Raw genomic sequence first — 15,877 nt, 5'->3', positions numbered from 1 at the left:
ACAAAGACTTACAGAATAAATCGATGCATTAGAAAACCCAGTGCATTAGATCACTTGGAAGGACCTGCAAAGCATGTAGGTGAAGAGCTAAAGGCAGCTTTGCCTGCACAGATAAGTTACTGATCTTCACCTTGGTGCTCATACAGCTGATGAGTTGTGGAGGCACCAGTGACAATGATATATAATTAGCCTTGGGGTGTATTAAGGTTTTCATATATGAGCTGAATTTAATCTTCACCCAGAGTACAGGAAAAAAAAACCCACACGATGGCCTTTAGAATGAATAAAATATTAGACAGGAGAGAGCATATATTTTTTTTATGAGCCTATGGTGCTGATGTTCTGAAGAGACTCCAATGCTTTCTGCAATTTATGGGCCAAATCTCTTTCTTGGAAGCAATGCTGCGACTGTTTTTTTGGAAAGGAGAGCTCAAGCTCAGCATGTAAACCTTGGAACTGCCCTAAAGCTGAAACACAGCCAGCTATGATAAATGTGAAGTGCACAGAATGAGCAACGGAAGGAAGACTGTGTCCAGCCTGAGCAGAACAAACCTTTGTGATGTTAAACTATCTGAGACTTTTTTATATTATTTCCTCCATTAAGTAACAAGTAAATTTTTATTTCAGACCTGAAAAATGTATGTAGTTGTCGCTGAAGACTGATACACTTTAAATTGTAGAAAGAAATTAGTCAGGGCTAGGGGGAATCAAAATTGTGGCAGTTATGGATGCTCTTGTTTTGAACTTGAGGTTAGCAGCTTGTCTTTAGTCTCAGACAATACAGTTTGATTAATTTTTTTCCAAAAAAAAGTCCGTATGGGGCTTTTCACCAAGCAAATGGGGCAAATAATTTTATCATTTGTTAATTACACCAGAACTGTACAGGGGATGGAGGATGTCCTAAGCTTCGAAAGGTGGCAGAAAACCAATAGCTCTGTTGTGTGATCTATGAGCGAGCATCAGCAGAAGACCAGCGTGGATACCCTGCACACCGGTGCTGCATCATTGCCCAAACAAATAAGATATGGAATATCTATGAAGAAGTCTGATAGCATTTCACTGAGGATGTGATGTGTATTTTGAGTACTAACAGAAATGTTACAGTAGAAAGGTCTTTAGCCACGTGTCCTGGGGCTAGAGGCTTGGTCTCATTTTCCAAGGAAGATTTCGAAAGTTTGGTCAGCTCTGAAATATGAGCTTAGTGGATCCTGCATCCCGAGTCATGTGTATCAGCCTCTTAATGTCAGCAGGGTCTGCTCCTGGAGGAGCTCCTGGCTGCAGGAGGGGGATCACACCAAATGGATCTTATTCCATGGAAGGAGTAGGATCTACTGCCAAATTGAAAAAGAAATGGAAAAATGGAAAAAAGTGGCAGAAGACTTTAGTTTGAATAGGATGTCTGCTTGCCAATGCCAATCCCTTCTCCCTATCTTATATTAATTTTCACAAGTCAATCAAACTCCATCTTTAAAGCAGCTGAGTTTTCTGCTCCCCACAACTCCGCCTGAAAGGTTGTCCTAGAGCTGATCTCCTTCGATTGACTGAAATCCCCCAGTCTGAACATGATACTAGAGATGCATCTTTCAGAGACATTTGATCTTGTGTCAAAGTAACACATTAGCTTAAAAATTTTACCTCACTGTTTAGCATTTACTCCTCCCCACACTGCACCTAAACAACTCAGTATCCCTTCTCGGCCCGCCTTTCGCAGGGCTAACCAAGCCAAGATTTTCAGTCTCCACCTGGAAGACAGGTACTGATCATTCCACCCTTGTGCTGATCATTCCACCACTGAGCTCTTCCCAATACCTGTTTAAGAACAAAACAATCTCTCCAGAGCTTGAGAAACCAAATCAACGAATAAATTCCAGGTGGGATCTCACCATGACAGGAATTACTACTTTTCCCTGCAGAAATTCGTCGCCTGGGATCACAACGGCCTCTGCTGCTGATAAACCATGTTGGTTCATGGATATCATATGACCGACACCAAAAGCTTTCTCCTCTTTTTCCATCTTTCACAGAGGGAACTCCAGCTTAGGGCAGAAATTCCTGTTTGTCGCTGTGACCCATGAGTATTGACACATTTTCACCCCTATTGCTGCTATTATTCCTGTATAGCCTCCAATAAATGATCTCTCAGAAAAACTTTTCAATCTTAGCTTGTTTCTTCCCTTCTGTGAGGACTACATCTACAAAGACTTATTCATTCCCAGCCTCCGAAGGAATTCAGCTGCATTGTGCACTGACCGAGGGAGAGAAACTTGTGGACGGGACCACGCTCACAGGCAGCAGTGTTGCTGAGATACTTTCTGCTGGGGACCATCGTTTGGCAGCATACCCGTGGGACAGTTCTCACCTAACGATCCAAGAGTGTCTCCTGTTGAGAAAGAGGACCCAGCTGCATGAGGCACACCATGAGGTGAACAAGTGTTGTCATCCACTGGAGGAGACACAATCAATCAAACCATTTGTGTTGTGAAAACAAACGCTTGGCCGAGTGAGCTGCTAAATTCGCTACCTTGTCTGTTGGGTCTGATATGTTAATGGCTCAATCAGATCCTCACTCATCAAGTAAGAGTTGCTTCCCACTCACCCAGAGAACCATTCTGATGCACAAGAAAGTGGTCCAGGTGGGAGATGCACATTGATTAAGTGGAGAAGACACATAGCATTAAAAAAACAAGATACTACAGCAAATGATGGGTTGAGTAACTCCTCTATTTTGACCTCAGCATGGAGATCTGAGCACTTTGCCCTCTTCAGGGTGTGCTTGGCTGGTCCCAGGGCCACGAGACAGCTCACAGGGGACAGGGTTGTCCCACACCACCACCAAAGTCCAGCTGTGATTTTGATGCTGCCATGGCACCAGTTCACAGGGGCTGGGATCCATCTCTGAAGATTACAGGCTGCTGCATCCAGGAGGTCAAACTAACGGCTATTATCTAGTGACATTCAATGACAGGAAATATTGTTCTAGAAATCTAAAGGATGGAGTCCGGTCTTCTTACTCCTGATCGTCTAAGAGATACAAAAATGCTAGAGCTTCAAGTGTTTGAGGTGCTGATGTTGGGTGAGGAAGGAAGCAATAGAAATGGAGGTTTGGTCAGTGTATGTTGTAAAGAGGCAGAAAAGCACAATGTACCCCCCTTAGCCAGAAACGTGAAAGGAGACTTGAATGGAGCTATACAAATGAAACCCTGGTGGAACAACAGATAAACAGTTTTATTCATCTTATGAAACTCAACTACTGTAGACTGTATCTCTGAGTGCCACTGGCTGGCATCTGATCTATTTACTGTTTATGGAGACTTTTTATATTCAAGTAACAGTTTGTCTTTTTCACCAGTTTTGACTGTTTTGTATTTTTTATTAATTATTGGTAATTACTCAATAGATGTTGGAAGAAGGCTGCATCCATTTGGGCTGTAACTTCAAGAATAAACACGGCACACAATGCAGAAGATGCCCAATCACTGCCCTTCAGCAACTCAGTGCTTCCCTTGTCCCAAACAGAGGGACAACACAACCCTTGGTATTTAATCTGGGCAAAGTCAGAGGCTGCTCAGGAATATCTAAGTGCTGGAAAATGAGCGTAAAACCAACCATAAAGTTTCCGTAGGTCAAGAGCACTTGTGTGTCAGGAAGCCACATCCCTCACCCCGTGGGATTTTCTTTTCCAAGCGGCTCAAGACGACATGAAGAGTCTCTCCACTGACTCCTGGAAACCCTTCTTCTCCAAACAGTATGTGTGGGAACAAATGCTGGAGGATTACGGGAGGTCTTTATGACACAGAGTACTTCAGCTCAGGAGGAAGCCAAGCTCATTGAAAGTGTGATAATCTTCTGGCCTTACCTGAATGTGATACCTTTCCTCTTTGAAGTTACAGAGCTTTGGTCTTCAAGCACATTGACCACAAGAGGCTGAGTGGAGATCAAGTGCACCAAGAGCCCTGTGTACACAGTGTGTGCCCCAATGCCAATCAACCCTGGAATTGCTCTTCATCTAAAATGACTGCAATGTTTCGCAAGGAAGGTGACTGGTTTCACTGGACTCTTGATTGAGAGTAGCCCTGAAGAGAAGGACTTGGGTGTGTTGGTAGATGAGAGACTCAACATGAGCTGGCAATGTGTGCTTGCAGCCCAGAAAGTTAACCGTATCCTGGACCGTATCACAAGAATCAGGAGGTTGAGGAGCTGATTCTGCTCTCAAGAGACCTCACCTGGATTATTGCATCCAGCTTTGGAGTCCTCAGCACAGGAAAGACATGGGCCTGTTAGAGTGAGTCCAGAGGAGGCCACAAAGATGATCAGAGGGCTGGAGCACCTCGCACACAAGGACAAGCTGGGAGAGATGGAGTTGTTCAACCTGGAGAAGAGAAGGCTCCAGGGAGACCTTAGAGCAGCCTTTCACTACTTAAAGGAGGCCTACAAGAAAGCTGGGGAGGGGCTCTATCAGGAAGTGCAGGGACAGGACAAGAGATTATGGTTTTAAACTAAAAGGGGGGAGATTTAGATTAGGTATTAGGAAGAAATTTTTTTTCCTTTGAGGGTGGTGAGGCACTGGCACGAGTTGCCCAGGGAAGTAGTGGATGCCCCATCTGTGGAGGTGTTCAAGGCGAGGTTGGAAGGGGCTTTGAGCAACCTGATCCTGTGGAAGGTGTCCCCGCCTGTAGCAGGGGGTTGGGACTGGATGATCCTTAAGGTCCCTTCCAACCCAAACCATTCTGTGGTTCTGTGGTTCTATGGTTCTATGAGCCATTACTGGTGGCTTAAAGGGAGATCTTGGACAACTCAAGAAGAGCAAGAATTGTACCCAAACAACTGCACAATTAATATTTGGAGGGTTTTTTTACTTCTTTCTGGTCTTTTACCTACAGATCTCTGTCCAGCAAGAAGGAAATGTCCATGCCATTTTTACAAAATTCCATTGATATTTAGTGGGATTTGCCTTTCAGGGCAAGAAACCTCCTGAAGGTCATGGAGAGTTGTGTGGTTGGGGAGAAGGGGTTGAGAGGAAACACCAGGGGAAGCTTGAACAAAACCTAAAACCTGTCCTGACAGATATGACACTTAATTTAGTTGCTATATTTTCACCCTAAACTGCACTTGGAGAAACATCGTAGCCATGATAGTCTGGAGATATCAATGAGGAAAGATGTTTTGTGAGATGTAGTTAGAAAAAATTAAATTAAATAAAATTAACAAAAATTAAAATTAATACAAAATAAAATAAAAAATCCCCAGGCTTTCACACATGCAAATCTGCCTCCAGCTCCAAAAAACCAGTAGGAAGCTTTAGGTGAAGCAAAGCCAGTGCACGGCGTTTCAGTTGGTGAATCTAAGGGAAAACTTGTATAGAGCAAAAGAGTTCCGCTGCCACCAATCACAGATCTGGGCATAATCATTCCCTTTTATCTAATTTACATCGATAACACAAGTAGGTGACTGGGAAGACCAGGTATTTAGCTCTGCCAGAGTCAGCTGTATAAAAATTAAGTAAAGTAAAATAGAATAAAATAAAATAAAATGTATTGAATAAAATGAATTATAATAAGATAAAATAAAATAGGCTTAATTTCGCCAAATCATGATATCAGCATCAATAATGAGATTTGCTTCAGTAATGCGACTTTGTTGAATAACAAATGATTAACAATAATTAATATCAGACCGGTGACCCAAACTCCTCTCCATGCCAGGGCCTGGTCTGGGAACTCTGCAGCCACAGAGGGCCCACGGAGCTGCACTGCGCTCACGTAAGGCTCAGCCTAATGGTGTATATGTGTGCCTATAGACACGTGTATACAGGCACCCAACCATCCATGCATCCACCTATGCATCCAACCATGTATCCACCCATCCATGTATCCACCTATCCACCCATACATGCATGCATCCATTCATCCATCCACCTGTCCATCTATCCACCCATCCACCCATGCATGCATGCATCCACCCACCCCTCCACCCATCCATGCATGCATGCATCCATCCATCCATCCACTCACCCATCCATCCATCCATGTATCCACCTATCCACCCATACATGCATGCATGCATATATCCATCCATCCATCCACCTGTCCACCCATCCATCTATTCACACATCCATCCATCCATCCATCCATCCGCCCATCCACCCACCTACCCACCTATCATCCATCCATCCATCCATCCATCCATCCATCCATCCATCCATCCATCCATCCACCCACCCACCCATCTGGGTGTGAAGCCCAGAGCACCCCCCGCAGCAGTCCCTCTCCCCCTTCCCCCCTCCCCCAAAGAAACCCCGCCCCCCCTCCGGCGGGGGCATGTCCTTGCGCATTGGGGGCGTGGTCTGGCACCACGGGGGGCATGGCCAGGTGTAGCGGGTGTGCGAGCTGCCCCGGGGGCGTGGCCTGCCTCCCGAGTGGGCGTGGCCTGCCTCGCGGCGGGCGCGGAGCGGCGCGGGGGCGCAGGATGAGGGCGCGTCCCCGCGCCATGGAGGGCTTCGCCGCCCGCGGCTACGGCACCGGCGGCCCCGACAACCGGCCGCTCTTCGGGGAGACCTCGGCCAGGGTAAGGGCTGCGGCGGCCGGCGGGGAGGGAAAACACTGCGGGGAACCCAAAGGGGAAACCCGCTCCCTCTTCCCCCGAAACCTCCCCATCCCAAATAAACCCCGGCGCACAAAACGCAGGAGCCCCCGGCGTAAATCACCCCCTCAAACATGAGGCAGATCCTTCCCTCAGCACACGCAGAGCGCCGCAGCAGAGAGGAGCGTACCCAGAGCGCGGGATGGGTTGGGTTGGAAGGGACCTTAAAGATCCTCCAATTCCACCCCCTTGCCATGGGCAGGGGCACCAAAAATCCTGCCAGCAGATAAAAAAGCACCCGTAAAAACAGAAAGCGTCTCCACAGCTTCCCTCCCACCCCGAAAATAAAACAGAAATCAATGAAGAGGCAACAAAGCTGCACCCCAATGGGAAAATGTAAAAGGAGCCCCTCAGATTCCTGAAGGAACCCCTCAAACTGCCAGAATTATAAAAAGAGAAGAAAACCAAAACCAAAACAACCCCCCTCTTGAGTGGTGTCCCAAAACAGAATGAAAATTATGCATCAAAACCACCCCATACAAACAAAACCAACCCTACATTTAATTAAAACCCCACACATCCCCAAACTAACACACCCTCCCCCCAAAATAAGCTCCTGAAACACTAAGCCCCCTCCCCTCAAAGAAATAAAGTTCCAAATAATCTCTCCTTCCTCCCCCAAACCCCCTTTCCCCAAGGAAGGCGGAGGAGCACGGCTGGGGTCACCCCAGCCTGGGTCCCCGGTGTCCCCACAGCCCCAGTGCAGGGCTTGGGCTGCAGCACCTTGAGCTGCGTCTTATCCAGCTCTAGGGGGGTCTTTGCTGGTGATGGGAGGCTGGTTTTGGTGCTCTTCTGGTAATTAATTAATTTTCCACGGTAGGGGCTGACGTGGCCGATTCTTCAGGTGTCAATCCCCCATAAGCTGCTCAGCTAGAGAGCTTTCGGCATGGGTTGATGCTGCTTCAAGGGGTTGCACTGGAAAAGGGGCTCCCTGAGGGGGTGCCCGGCATTGAGATCCCTCGGGAATTGTGTTACCCAGCAATGCACATCCATTTGCCATGGAATGAAGGCAGTTTGTGGCAGGGTTTGTCCCCTGTATGGGTTTGGAGGGGCAGGCTGAAATTGTGCTGAGTTCAGCATCCCATCCCCCCCAGTGCTGATAAAATGATAATGTTAAATAAAACCTTAAGTAAAGTGATAGCGGCGAAATTTGGAGGGAGAAAAAGAAGATTGTGGGATAAGAGGAGGACGGGGGGGACCTCCGAGACAATGAATTGAGGGGGGACAGGTCTCCCTGCCAGCAGATGCTGGCCCTGATGGAGAGCACTGAAGGTGAGGGGACCTTAACCACAGTGTCCTGTGTGGGGATTGTGGTGGCTGACCCTTGGCTGGGGATATTGGGAAGCAGCCTCCAGGGTGGGGGACTTTTGGGGACCAGGATGTGTTGTTGGAGCCAGGTAGTGATCCTGGCAGGTAAACCCCAAACTTTCCAGCCCAAGTAAAGCCTTTGATCCCTGACCCCCTATCTCTTTCTGGTTGAGGCTTTGCTCGCAAAGGAGAGCAGTAAATAATAAATATGGAATGCTAATTCCAATTCCTGGTCTCAAATGGGGATCTGCTGTCCTGCACGTTACACCCTCCCTATCCCCTGCGTACCCACTGGTGTTTTTGGAACCTGTTGTGTGGGACCAGTGCCAGCTAATGATCTCTCGCTACCATAGCTGAGTCTGATGGCTGAAGGATCATTGATGCTGGTGTGGGGTGGTTTCCTCTATGATTAATTGGGGTTGCTTAGAGACAGACGCTGCTGAGGTCCAGAGCTGGAAGTGTTCCATCTTGGAAAGAAGTAAAACTAAAGTTTGCCTTAAAACAGGAGGAGAAGGCCGCTGGGAGAAGCACATCTGTCTGTGCCCTGGCTCTGCTTGGGGATCTCTGCAGGTGGTGGTCAGTGCTGACAAACCGGGACCCTCTGCTTGGGCTGGGCACAAGGCCATGGGGAGAGGCAGGAGCATGATCCAGCTGTTCCTGCCAAGCTCACCGTGCTGTGCCAACAGCTGAGCACAGGCTGGGGTCAAGCTAGTGCTAAAAAGGTCTCTGGTGGGAAAGGTGTAGCAAGGCAGTGCTGATGAATGTCAAGTGCTGTGGATTCAGCTGTGGTTACTAGGGATGCAGCACTGGCAGCAAGTGTATATAAGATGATGCAAAGCAAAGTAAGGTGGCAAAGAGGAGACCAAGCATCACAGATGCAGGAGTTCTTGAAAAAGAAGTTGGAAGTAGGAGTTGCTTGCGTTCTTCTGTGATGGGGGAATCATGGAATCATAGAATGGTTTGAGTTGGAAGGGACCTTAAAGACCAGCTTCCCTGGGCAACCTGTGCCAGTGCCTTACCACTCTCATTGCGAAGAATGTACTCCTTATGTCTAATATAAATCTTCCCCTTCCAGTTTAAAGCTATTCCCCCTCACCCTATCGCTACACATGCTTGTAAAAAGTCCCTCCCCATTTTTCCTGTAGGCCCCCTTCAGGTACCGCAAGACTGCTATAAGGTCTCCTTGCAGGCTTCTCTTCTCCAGGCTGAACAACCCCAACTCTCTCAGTCTGTTCTCATATGGAAGGTGCTCCAGCCCTCTGGTCATATTTGTGGCCTCCTCTGGACCTGCTCCAACACACCCACATCCTTCTTATATTAGGGATTCCAGAACTATACATTACTCCAGCTCAGTCTCAGGAGAGCAGAGTAGAGGGGGAGGATCACCACTCTTGACCTGCTGGCCTTGGGGAGCATTTAAATATAACCAGGTAGTTGTTAATTGCTGCATGTTGGAAGCAGAAGGCAATGGAAGGAGACTGAGTACTCCAAGATGGGAATGAGGAGCCTTCAACAGCACATCCCTGTGTCTTGCAAGGGGAGCATGGCCAGCATGGTCTGAGCCCAGCTTTTCTCATGGATAGCATATACTGTCTGCTACTCCCTGCAGTTTATCCTGGCACTGGGTTAAGGTATGGTCTATGGCCACAGTGGGCTGGTATCCCGCTGCGATCGTTGCTGACCATCTGGACTTGCTGATGTAAGGCACAAAAATGGCTTTTCTCTCACTCCTGCAGAGATGCCACCAGATACCCACCCTCCAGGGGAGCAGCCTGTTGTCCCATCATGAACAAGCCTCTGCTGGGAGCTTGTTCTGCACGAGCTTGGCCCACAAGCCCCTAACTTGTGGAACATGAGGTACCAAGCTGGCACAAAGCTGTTGCTCTGTCAAAGACTGTGCTGCAGGCACAGTGGTGCACGTACACCATCAGTGCTGCCTTGGTTTCCTTGTTGCTCAAAGTAACCCTGACCCAAATCCCAAAGGATCTTGGATTGTGCCCTCCTACTTTGCAAGGACTTGATGCTTCCTGACCTTATCTCATTTGCCCAGAGGCATCTGGAGGGAGACCTCTGTGCCACAGCAGCTCCTTGCAGCCAGCCTGGTGCCTCCAGCCCCTGCAACACTGTCCCCAGAGTAGGAAAAGGGCAGAAACCCTTCTGTTCCAAAATGCAATTTGTGCAACGCTGAAACATGAGGTTCATCACTTGTCTAGTGAACAGCTTGCTGTGTCTCAGCTGCTGGCTGGCTGAACAGGGATCCCCATCAGCGCATCGTGTGCTCCCAAGCTGTATCACAAGTTAATGTCTGTGTGTGAGCACCCTGAGCCAGTACAGGTCACTTCCAGCAGCCTGCACACTCACTGTTGTGTTGTGCACGCCGCTTTGTTTTTTGTCTTTTTCCTCTGGCAGCTACCATAATACGTAGTGATACTGGAGAAAAATCCTCCCTGAATTAGCCGTACTGGTTGCAAAAGCTGGGTGACGTGGCTTGTAGGACACATGGCTCGTGCCAGCCCATTTCTGCGTGCCTGGTATCCACGAGTGCCTGCCTGGGCTGGGCTGCGCGCTCGGACACGGTGCAGAGGTGAAAGGCTCCGTCATCTCCAATCCCTTTAGCCGTCTCGGCCTCTGCTTGTGTATTTTTAACCTTTTTGCTGTGCTAAGCTGCCTGGGGCTGAAGGGTCACCGGGCACTGGGGAATACAGCCTCTTGCCGCTTTGCCAAGCCTGGGATTTCAGGATCAGGGGCTCTAATCCTCAGATCCTGAAATACCTTCTTCTGCCAGCAGCGCATTTGGAAAATTTTAGTGACTGTGTATTTGACCACAGGGAAGGGGATGCCCTGACCACCCAGGACTGGCTGCCACATGGCAAAGATGATCCGCAGCCGGCATCCAAAGACGATCCATCTGCCATCGCTATCACTCGATGATGAAAGGCCCCCGTGCCAGGCGGATGATGTCTCCTGCACCCCATAAAACAGGCAGAAAGAATTGCTTCGTGAGCACCACGGAGTCCAACCCATCATTTTCTCCTGGCAGACCAGTCTCTGTCCTGGCAAAACAAGTGAATTCTTCCCATGTTAAAACTGCCAGCCTTCAAGTCTCTAGTTAATTAGGAGAAACCTAATCATGGCTGAGTTTCTAGCTGGTGCATCCTGTCCACAGAATCATAGAAGGGTTTGGGTTGAAAGGGACCTTTAGAGGTCATCTAGTCCAACTGCGGGATATTTCACATGAGATCAGGTTGCTCAGAGCCCTGTCCAGCCTGACCTTGAATGTTTCCAGGGTTGGAAGCTCTCTGGGCAACCTGTGCCAGTGTCTCACCTCCTTCACTGTAAAAAATGTCTTCCATATGTCTAGACTAAATGTCCCCTCTCTTAGTTTAAAACTATTACCCCTTGTCCTATTGCTACAGGCCCTGCTGAAAGGTCTGAGACCACGGGTCCATCCCTCTGAGCCTCTCAGTGGAGACCAGGTTGTGACAACTGTGGTCACTGGGTTAGATGTGTGGGATGGTGACCTGCTGCGCTCTGCAGTTGGTTCCTCAGCTTTCCCTCATCTTCCTCTGCTGTTCAAAAACCTTCTTCCCAAGGCACAAAGGGGAGAAGGGATCCAGCTGCTTGCCTCCTGCTACCCTTTTTGTCCACGGGGAGCCAAGCCCAAATGCAAACTCAGATCCCCCTCTGTAAAATTACCTTTGTGGGCAAAGATGGGTCTGCAGGGCAGGGGAAGATCAAAACTGCCGTCCTTTCCTGATACCTGAGTTGCTTTTGGGGATAGAGACCCCTTTGCTTACTTTGCTCCAAGTTTTTTAATTAATTCATTGTAGCTTAGGTGGAGGAGCCCAGCTGGGCTGTCACAATATGCTCTCGTGGAGGTAGCATTTCACCCTGTTGCTTCTATTATTTGTCTGGAGTTACTTCTCTTAGCTCATTTTTTGGGATCGGTGGTGGGTATCTCACAGCGGCTCCCAAAAGCTGCTGCTGCTGCATTAGCAACACTTTGTGCGGAATCACCAGTGAGGAGAGAAGGTTTACGCCTCTGGCACAGGAGGTGTTGGTGACCATTTCTCACTTGCCACTGCCGTGCACCCCTGGTTTGGGGCCTCTGAGCTGTAGGCGCATCAGTGGTTTAGGTTTACATAGAGGAATTTACATAGAAGAGGTTTTAAGGACTTTGTGGTCATTTCCCTTTGGGATGAACATGATCAGGGCACAGCATCCGCCTATTACTAAACTATAAGCTTGGGCAACCGAGCTCCACTGAGCCTCAGGTGAGGTCTGGTGGTCTCCTGTGAGCCAAGAGCACGTTTGGTTCTCTTGCCTCCTCCTCCTCTTTGCTCTCTCCTCCTGCCTCACTGCTGCCGTGTGTTACTTCTTCACAACCCGCGGCTTGAGGCACTATAAATCAGCTTCCAAAATGCAATGCCAGGAGAGGAGGAAGGGAGCATCACCAAGGTGGAGGGAAACCTGGGTTGCCCTGCCTGCTGGCTGGAATGTTTTTGGATGAGATGCTTTCACTGCTCCAACTCTCACAGATGACTCCTTCTCACTTTCTTTTAACCATAACTGTGGAATGACTCTTAGTATAATTAATTGAAGTTCTGGGTTTTTCCTCTCTGCGCATCTTTTCTGCTGTTCTTGCATTTTATTTGGGGACCCAGTCATCTGGGCTGTTACACCTGACTGCTCCGACACTGATGACAGATCTTTATACACAGAGCAGTACCATGAAGAAAAGCAGGACGCAGGTATTCCAGCAGGGTTGGGAGTACTCTTCTTTTGCATCAAGTTATTTCTTGCTCCAGTGAATGCATCAGCCTGGGAATCCTGCCCTGGGTGCTCCTCCGAGCCCACAGCCACGCAGCCTGGTGTCACTGCAGGCCCCTGCCCCCATGCCATCTAGGTTGCGATCGCAACACCAACAACACCAAGGGATGTGTCTTCCCAGGTTCAAAAAGTTTTTTTTCTCCCAGCTAAGTGTTTTATACTGTTGGGAGCAGCAGAAGGAAGGAGCGGAGGATACCTGTCCATCCAAGCAGGGCCACCCTGAGGTGTGTTTGGGTCTGTTGGTGTTAGGGGAGAGCCTCTGGGGAGGGACGGAGGCTTTACCTCCTTGCCAGCAGCCCACAAATTCCCCCCCAAGACACCATCAAGCCATCCACTCTCAGGCCCTGGGGCTAAAACAAGCTTTTTCTGAGAAGCTCCACCTGCACACTCCTACTTGAAAAAAAATTTAAACAGGATTTGTGCAACTGTAATTGATCCAAATATAGTGAAGAAGCCAGTTGCGAAGGAGCGAACCTGCTGCATGAGTGCTTGGCCAGTACAACCTCTCTGAGGCCCGTGGAGCCAAGGGAAACTTTCCTGCAGTGCAGAGATGAGCAGGGAGCCTCAGTACTGCTGCTGGGTGTGCTGGGGATGATGTGGGTCCAGGCTGATGTGGCACTCTCGGCGTTGTTGGTTATACCAGGCTGGTTTATGTCATTTTGGGGTTTGTTTTTTTTTTTTTTTGTCAAGGCGTGAGTGTAACTCCTCTCTCTTCTTCAGGACCGAGTCATCAATCTAGTTGTTGGCGGCTTAACGTCCTTGCTGCTTGTAGTAAGTATCCCCCATCCTATCCCGCATTTTGTACCTCCCTTAGGTGACGGGGTGAAAAGCAGAGTTCTTCCGCAAAATGGGCTGTGAAACTTCCCTGACTGAACAGACTGTAGTTTGGAGCCCAGGGAGTCACTTTGGGGTGCAACTCTCTTTTAAAATTCTTTGACAGCAGGGGACGGAGAATACCTTTCTTCCAGACATGGTTTAAAGTCTGGCTGTGCAATAAAAAGCCCAAAGGCTGTGGGCAGATTGTCTGTCCCCTGAATGTGAGACAGGGTGAGATGACAAAGTCCTTATGACACAGGAGAACTGGTTTGCTTCTCCAGATTTCCTTGTATTTATGACTTATTTCCTTCTGTTTATAGATCATGGGAGTTTTTCCAAAGTTTGTCACTTTGTCTCAAGCTGAGCTTTCCCCAAGCTTTAAAGATAAACCCAACACCATCGTGACTGGAGAGCATCAGTTCCGTGCTCCATGCCAGCACCATTAGCAAGCTGAGCTGCAGGGAGGCGTTAGGGACAGCTGAGGTGCCAGCTAGTGGAAAGCTTGGCTGAAGGGATGCTCCTGCACACCCATGCTTGTTGGCTCCCTGGATATTGGGAGGATGGCTTCCAGCAATGAGCCAGAGCAGCCAAGTTTTCATCGTTGTTTTTCCCCTACCCCCTAAGACTGCAGTTGTGCCAAAGCACAATTCCTCTAGGATTTTACATTTCCCTCCAGCTCTTCACATGGTGGGAGTTAAAGAGTAGGGGTGGGCGTGCAGAGCTGGACATGAGCGCTGTGGTACGCCAGCAGTCAGGGAGAGCCTTTCTCACAGCAGCTCTGACAGGAGCTAAGTCTTCCTCTTTGTTTTCCTCCATACAGGTCACCCTAATCAGTGCTTTTGTCTTCCCGCAACTACCTCCAAAACCTGTGAATGTATTTTTCGCTTTCTGCATCTCCTTGTGTTGCATTTCCGCTGGCATACTTGTAAGTACCACCGCCTTTGCCGTGCAGGATTTTGAGTGTATGACTGAGGATGAAATCTAAATAAAATCTGCTTTATGTGGTGCCACCTTCTTTTTTGCTCTCTTGTAGAAAGCTTTCCTGCCTTCATAAAATGAGTTGGCAATGAAAGGGTGGTGAGTGGTTTCACATCTACTGTAAATGTGTGAACTAAGTCAACTTCTGCAGAGTAGTTGTGATGTCAGACTTGTCACCTCTGTGACAATGCCACCTATAGCTGCCAGTGGAGACAAAGCAGGAAAGCACAGAGCAGAGCAGTGAGATGAGAACACAGAGATGGATTGTGCCGCATAAAACTATGGGTGGAGCAAAGCACTTGAAGTGGGGGGGCCAGCCAGGCGCTTCTGGAAGTCACTGACCTTGCAGCTGTGGAGGGGATGAGGTACAGTGCTGGGAAGCTAAAGCCAGTGGCATTTCATCTGGGTAGCAGCAGAGATTCCTCAATAGTTGTGGCATCCCAGGAGAGCTGGTCCCAACCACTGGCAAAGCAAACTAGCAGGGCAGAGTTCATAGCATGGTTTGGGTTGTAAGGGACCTTCAAAGATCATCTAGTACCACCCTGCTGCCACGGGCAGTGACATCAGTGGCTCCTTGCTCTGCTGTAGCTTTTCATACTTGGAGCATTCTCCTTCCGGCAGCTGAACTCCTGCCCCTCACTGCTGGGTAAGCTGCGAAGTTGTTCTGCATTGCACAGTCATACTAGTTCCTGGTTCTATGGCTTATAGCCAGGACTCTGTCCAAGACAGATTGTGTAGTGCAAAGCCCAATGTTCGTCCTGATCAACCAATTTTGAATCCTTAAAATCCAAACCACCCATTCTCTTCATCAAAGCTGACATGATAACCCATGTCTTCATAACTAACCTGGCACCCTAGTTTCACAAACAGCCTTGTTTTCAGGAGAAGCACCTTGCCAAATTCTTGCTTGTATTCTGCAGGCATGCTAAGAAAACATAGGTGGCATTTCTTAACTGCTAAGAAAATTAGCAGGACTACACAACAGATCTTCTCTGATCAGATGAAGCCGGGTTGTTTTACAGGAAAAAAAAAACCCCAAACCAAAACGACCAACAAACTAAATTTTAGAAGTCCCCAGTTCAGTTTCTATAGAAAGTTTCCTCAGAAGAGGTACCCGGACTTCTCATACAAACCCCTTCTCTCTTCTAGATCTACTGGTATCGACAAGGAGACCTGGAACCTAAATTTAGGAACCTAATTTACTATATATTATTTTCTATCGTCATGTTATGTATATGTGCCAACCTGTACTTCCATGAAGTGGGTAAATGATGGACATTGGAGATACCCAGCGATGACGCTCCTG

The 15,877-nt window shown here is 48.4% G+C and overlaps 1 protein-coding gene across 1 annotated transcript; it reads left to right on the top strand.

The window, feature by feature from the left end:
• Positions 1–6,409: 6,409 nt before the first annotated feature.
• On the top strand, positions 6,410–15,860 carry TMEM243 (transmembrane protein 243). Its single transcript, XM_009569005.2, has 4 exons — positions 6,410–6,564; positions 13,498–13,548; positions 14,414–14,518; positions 15,721–15,860. The coding sequence occupies exons 1-4, from the start codon at positions 6,466–6,468 to the stop codon at positions 15,841–15,843; spliced, it is 378 nt and encodes a 125-aa protein (XP_009567300.2). The 5' UTR covers positions 6,410–6,465; the 3' UTR covers positions 15,844–15,860.
• The last annotated feature ends 17 nt before the right edge of the window (positions 15,861–15,877 follow it).

The sequence above is a fragment of the Cuculus canorus genome, chromosome 1 (genome assembly GCF_017976375.1).
Source record: "Cuculus canorus isolate bCucCan1 chromosome 1, bCucCan1.pri, whole genome shotgun sequence".
Classification (NCBI taxonomy): domain Eukaryota; kingdom Metazoa; phylum Chordata; class Aves; order Cuculiformes; family Cuculidae; genus Cuculus; species Cuculus canorus.
Note: the sequence above shows the minus strand (reverse complement) of the source record. Positions and strands in the feature narration are given on the sequence as shown.

What these genes read in the sequence shown, in the direction of transcription:
- TMEM243 (XM_009569005.2), top strand. Translation starts at nt 6,466, where the DNA reads ATGAGGGCGCGTCCCCGCGCCATGGAGGGCTTCGCCGCCCGCGGCTAC. An exon ending in TCGGGGAGACCTCGGCCAGG is followed by an intron (nt 6,565 to 13,497) that starts GTAAGGGCTGCG and finishes TCTCTTCTTCAG; the next exon opens with GACCGAGTCATCAATCTAGT. An exon ending in GCATTTCCGCTGGCATACTT is followed by an intron (nt 14,519 to 15,720) that starts GTAAGTACCACC and finishes TCTCTCTTCTAG; the next exon opens with ATCTACTGGTATCGACAAGG.